This window comes from Cynocephalus volans, chromosome 4 (genome assembly GCF_027409185.1).
Source record: "Cynocephalus volans isolate mCynVol1 chromosome 4, mCynVol1.pri, whole genome shotgun sequence".
NCBI classification, from domain to species: domain Eukaryota; kingdom Metazoa; phylum Chordata; class Mammalia; order Dermoptera; family Cynocephalidae; genus Cynocephalus; species Cynocephalus volans.
Genome location: NC_084463.1, coordinates 151,754,605 through 151,760,604, shown reverse-complemented (window position 1 = coordinate 151,760,604; position 6,000 = coordinate 151,754,605). Strand labels below are relative to the sequence as shown.

Sequence of the window (6,000 nt, the reverse complement as noted above, 5' to 3'; positions counted from 1 at the left end):
TTTCTTTGTAAGTTTAACACATCTGAATAAATCTATTTTTTTCACTATTTCTGTTAGAATAATATTGTCAAGGAAACTTTTTGTTTGGGAATGAGAGAAAAAGATCCATTTCTTCTATTTCATTCCTTCTGGAGATGCTGTTCTTTGAAGTCCAAACATTGAGATCACTCCAGGGAAGACCACTGAATCTGTACATCTCTGCCAGTGACATAAAGAGACAGACGAAGTGGTGTTGAGAAACAGCAAAAATCTGGCACTGAGGGACCTATATTCTAGGCCAGGAGCTTACCACTGATTAGCTGAGAACCCCCCACACTTCCTTGCTCTCATCCAACAAAAATAATATTTTTAATACCCTTCGGGTATTACCTGCTTATCTCTTTCACTGATTTGTGGTGAGGATCATAAAAGTTACTGGTGCAGTGACTTGAAAGTGTTATGGAACTTTATCAAAATTCAGGTTTTATTATTGGCTAGGATATTGGGCCCCTAATACATTTATCATGTATTTGATTGCAATGAAAACCAGGTGGAGCTGAGCACACACAGGTGTTTCTGTGTATGGCACTGTCTGTGAGAAGGGAACCCCCTCCTGCCCACTCTTTCCTTTAGCTCTGCTCACAAGATTCTTTATCTACAATGTTAGCCAAGGTATTTTGTAACTTTGGCTCCATGGTTTAATTTGAAACAGTATCAAAAAACTTCCTTCTGTGAGTGATAAAAGATTTAGCACTTTCTCTTACCTTCTGAGCTATACTTCTATGGCTACCCTAGTACAGTTTGATCTACTGTTCAATAATCTGAGGTCATGAAAGGGGTTCGGAGATTTGAATGGAAGTAGAAAATATTTTACTTTTTCTGGTGTCTAAACTTTTATTTGGAAGACCTAGTCTGCCTGGAGTCTATTCTGGGTTTTCTTTCTTTTCTTTTCTTTTTTCTTTTTGTCCTACATTTGACTTCATTGTATCTTGCAAGGGATGAATATTATTTACATTTAGATTGTTTGGTGTTGAATTATTTTCTCAATTCAGTATGGTGGCTGGAAAATTCCGTGTGTGACTTCTGCTGTTTTCTGGTTCTCTTGTGACCCTGCGAATCTGAGTGTTAGGGGTTTCCATTGTCTTGGCTAGTTCAGTCATTTTCATCAGGGATGTCTACTCATTCTTACAATCTAATTCTTTAAATATTGGGGTGAATTATTGAAAATTCTTTATATTTAACCGACCCTTTTTTCCTCTGTAGATGATGATTCTGGGAAATTGGGGTGGGGTTTGAACCACACTGGATGCATGTAATGTCCTCTATTTGTTTCCTTGACCATATATTTTTAAAACCCCATCCCCACCCTCCTAGCAGGGAGATTCAACTGTTTTCTTTCTTTGGCACTGTTGATTATGTTTGTTAATGTTTAATATTTTTCATTCATTTCACTAGTACTGAGGTAAAATAGTCAGTGACTTGAATTCGTTGTTTTCTTCCCCAGAATTTGTATGCTAAAACATGAATTAATTTATTTATCATTACAAATATATTTATTATTATAAATAATAAAGACAATTGCATGCTAAGAACACATTCTTGCAATTATTCAATAAACAGTTGATGCCAGAAGCAATTGTAGTTAACGGATACTAAAGCACTTGCCCCAAGGTCATTAGTAGGTGGCATACCTAGCACTCAGATATAAGTTTTTGACTTGACCTCAAAGCTAACACACTTTTTATGATGCTTTTCAATTTTTACTCTTTTGTTAGTGTTAGAATTTATGTGTCAGAAAAATATATTTATAGCTCTATCATGTATTCATCTGGCTAAATGCTATGTTCCAACTTCTCTCTTACTGCAGCTCAAGTGATCACATACATGACACAGGCCCAAGGCAGAAATCAAACAGAAGTGACAGAATCTATCCTCTCGGACAATCCAGATTTACAAGGTGTCCTCTTTGCATTGTTTTTATCAATCTACATGGCAACCATGCTGGGAAATTTGGGGATGATCATATTGATTAAGATGGATCCCTGTCTCCATACCCCCATGTACTTCTTTCTCAGCAGCCTCTCCTTTGTTGATGCCTCTTACTCTTCTTCTGTCACTCCTAAGATGTTGGTGAATCTCATGACTGACAATAAGGCCATTTCTTTCAGTGGATGTGCTGCCCAGTTCTACTTCTTTGGCTCCTTCCTGGGGACTGAATGCTTCTTGTTGGCCATGATGGCATATGACCGCTATGCAGCCATTTGGAACCCACTGCTCTACCCAGTTCTCATGTCTGGGAAAATTTGTTTCTTGCTAGTAGCTACCTCATTCCTAGCAGGCTTTGGGAATGCAGCCATACACACAGGGATGACTTTCAGGTTATCCTTTTGCAGCTCTAATAGGATCAATCATTTCTACTGTGACACACCACCCCTGCTCAAACTCTCTTGCTCTGATACTCACATCAATGGCATTGTGATCATGGCTTCCTCCAGTTTTAATGTCATCAGCTGTGTTATGATTATTCTCCTTTCCTACCTGTGTATCCTCATTGCCATCTTGAAGATGCCTTCCTTAGAGGGCAGGCACAAAGCCTTCTCCACCTGTGCCTCCCACCTCACAGCTGTCACCATATTCTTTGGGACAATTCTCTTCATGTACTTGCGCCCTTCATCTAGCTACTCAATGGAGCAGGACAAGATTGTCTCTGTCTTTTATACAGTTGTGATTCCCATGCTAAACCCCCTCATCTACAGTTTGAAGAACAAGGATGTGAAAGAGGCCCTAAAGAAGATCTTACAGAAGCACATACTGTAAAGCTATGTGACCCATTATCTTGTCACATGGAAGAAAGTATATTTTCATATTAATTATATTATCTGATTGCTTAAGCTTTTTCTCTGTGTTAAAGATGATATAAATTGAAGTGTATTTCCTAATGTCCTAATATCTTAAATATGTGTAATGTGGGAACATCTAATGAATCAAAACAGTGGATGAAAGTGGTGTCTGATAAAGTATCAGAGCACTTGTGTTTGGCTTACCCGGTTTAAGTTTAAATTTCAATATGTAGCTTTTTATTATATATACTATCTCAGTTTTACTATTAATACACTGGTGGCAGCCATTTGTGTACAAGACATTTGTGAGCATTCTCAGGAACAATACCTGTATTGTGAAAAAAGCAGAATTGGGCAGAAAAAGTCAAATTGGAATGAAGTTGCAGCAGAGGATTCACGCAATCCAACATGGAGCTCTGGAGCTAAGAAGACATGACCCAAATTTTGAAAAAAGGATGAATGGCCAGTTTTGGATGTGGGTTAGCCACAATCTTGGGCAAAGCAATTCCTTTCAGCAGGGGAAATTCCAAGAGTGGGAGTCAGCTGTCAACTGTCAGCTGCCTCTACAGCAGGAAGCTGGAGAAATAAATACTTCAACCCTGAGAAGTGAATCTGGGTGGTGTGCCACAGAATCCACAGTAAAAAATTACACTACTCCACTGGCATGGATGTCAAGAGTACCAAATAAGATACGTGAAGGAGTCTGATCAGGTATCATAATATCTTGGGACCCACAGAAAAAATGGAGAAATATTTTCCTGACTTTGGTTTTACTTGGAATATTTTGATGGTAGTAGTCAATGTACTTTAACTTCGTATCTCTGCTCCTCACAAGGTTTTATATAGTTTTCAATAACCATTTGTCAAATGAAATTATCTATTGCTTGTTGTCATGGGGTGGGGCACTACCAATGTTGGAATAAGGACATGATGAGATGGCATGTTGAAGGAGGTCTAAGTACTGATTTGGTAATGATCAGGCAAATGTCTAGTCTCTGTTTCTTTTCATCCCACCACCTGCTGCAGACCTTGAGGGAAAGCGTGTGTTTTGCATGCACCAACTGAGGCCACTGCCTCCCTGAAAAATTAGTGAGAGACCACAAAGGAGTTACCTCATCCTGACCACCTTGAACTGTCCTATCGTTTCTCCATTACTTTCACGTGCAACGGTTAAGAAAGATTTATCTCAAAGACACCCTGAACTGTGTCATGACTTGCAATCTTCTCCACTTTTCCTTTTATTCTAGTTTATCTACTCTACTATTCATCCTTTAACTTCTTCGTACTCACCAGTCTAAGGAAAGTGACCCTGTGTCGTTATTCATCACTACTCTTATGTTCACATTTTATTCATTGCTGACACTGTATCATTATTCATCGCTACTCTTGTGTTCACATTTTATTCATTGCACGGCTGAGATCCCATCGTCCATCATAAAGTGACTCACTGTTGATCATCCTCAATCCCGTGGCTACACTTTCCCTCCATTCTACTCATCTGGGCTAAATACCAACTTAGTTGAACTTAATCGTTTCTTTGCTGTGTCCACTTAAGCTGCTTTGAGCAATTAGAGTAAACCCCTAAGCACTCTACTCTCTGTTGCTGATCATTCCTCATACTTAATCTTCCCAAACATAAACAATAAGATATAATCACCCCCCATCTTACTATGTTTAAATCTTTATAAATGAGAATTGTGGCTACAAGAGACGGGGAAGGGAAGTGGAGAGGGAGGATAGGGAAAGGTTGGTTAACTGATACAGAACTACAGCTAGATAGGAAGAATAAGTTCTAGTATTCAATAAGTAGTTGTAGGCACCTATAATTAATAACCATTTATTGTATATTTTCAAATGGCTAGAAGAGAGGAGATAAAATGTCCTCATCACAAAGAAATGATAAATGATTGCAGTGGTGCAGATTCTAATTAGCCTGATTTGATCACCACACAGTGTATACATGTATCAAAATATTACTCTATAACCAATAAATAAGTACAATTATTATGTGTCAATTAAAAATAAAATTAAATAAATCTTTGTACATATATACTCTTGCTTCCCTCCTCTCATAAATGATAATGTGTCTCTGCTTTTACCTAAGACCAGCTCTTTCACATCTTTGGAGATTTCCATGGACTTTATTTCTGAAATTATATCTCTACTGTCCTCAAGCATTAGTATCACTAACTCTTTTTTAATATCCTCATTTGCTTACAGACACTGTCTAGTATCACTCTTCTTAATAATTTCCTCAACTGACAGTCCCATCCAGTTATCAACTTATTTCTCTGCTCCTTTTTACAATGAATCTTTTCAAAAGAACTAACTCTACTTATTGTTCCTGCTTCCTCATATCCCATTTACTCAATAAGATGCTCCCATTGTTTTTCTGCAAAACACTTCTCTATTGAACCTAATCTTGTCCAGGATTCACAACACTTCAACATTACTGTGTCCAGCAATCATATTTCTGTCTTACATTTACTTGATGTCTCAGGAGGATTTGCCACAACTAATTCCCCCAATGACCTTGATACACCTCCTTCTATTATTATATAATACCTCACTTTTCTGTTTTTCCTTTTGCTTCGTGCCTACTTCTTTTCAGTTAGCTTTCATGGTACTCCCTCCTTCTCTTGCTAGTCTCTAAATCATAGAGCAAAATTCTTAATTCTTAATATTTGGTTCTCCACTTGTACCCAATTCTTAGGTGATTTAAGAACTCCTCAATAATTTCCAAATCTATATCTCTAGCCCTGACCTCTCACATAAGTTTCACACTCATGAATTAAATTAACAAACTTGCATTTAGAGACATAAGGCACATGAAAGAATTAAGAAATTAGTTTTTCCTACTTAGTTATACTCAGACATCTTTAAAATACTACCAGTAAGGACTGTCCCTTAGAATCATGGTGATATGTCACTAGGCTTAAAAATTCTTCTCCATGTTAAGTTACAAATTGAATTTTTTTAAATTTAATTTTATTTTGTGAATACACAATATGGTTGATTATTGTGGCCCATTAATGAAACCTCCCTTCCTCCTGCCTCTCTCCCTTCCCTCCCAACAATCTCATATCTGTTCGCTTGTCATATCAACTTCAAGGAATTGTAATTGTTGCATTTTCTTCCCTCCCTACCCCATTTATTTATGTATTTATTTATTTATTTTTAG

General features: G+C 37.4%; 1 protein-coding gene across 1 annotated transcript; it reads left to right on the top strand.

Moving 5' to 3' along the window:
- Nucleotides 1–1,857: 1,857 nt before the first annotated feature.
- Nucleotides 1,858–2,796, top strand: LOC134377027 (olfactory receptor 5AP2). The gene has a single exon (XM_063095632.1). It carries the CDS (start codon nucleotides 1,864–1,866, stop codon nucleotides 2,794–2,796), a length of 933 nt encoding a protein of 310 aa, XP_062951702.1. The 5' UTR covers nucleotides 1,858–1,863.
- Nucleotides 2,797–6,000: the final 3,204 nt, after the last annotated feature.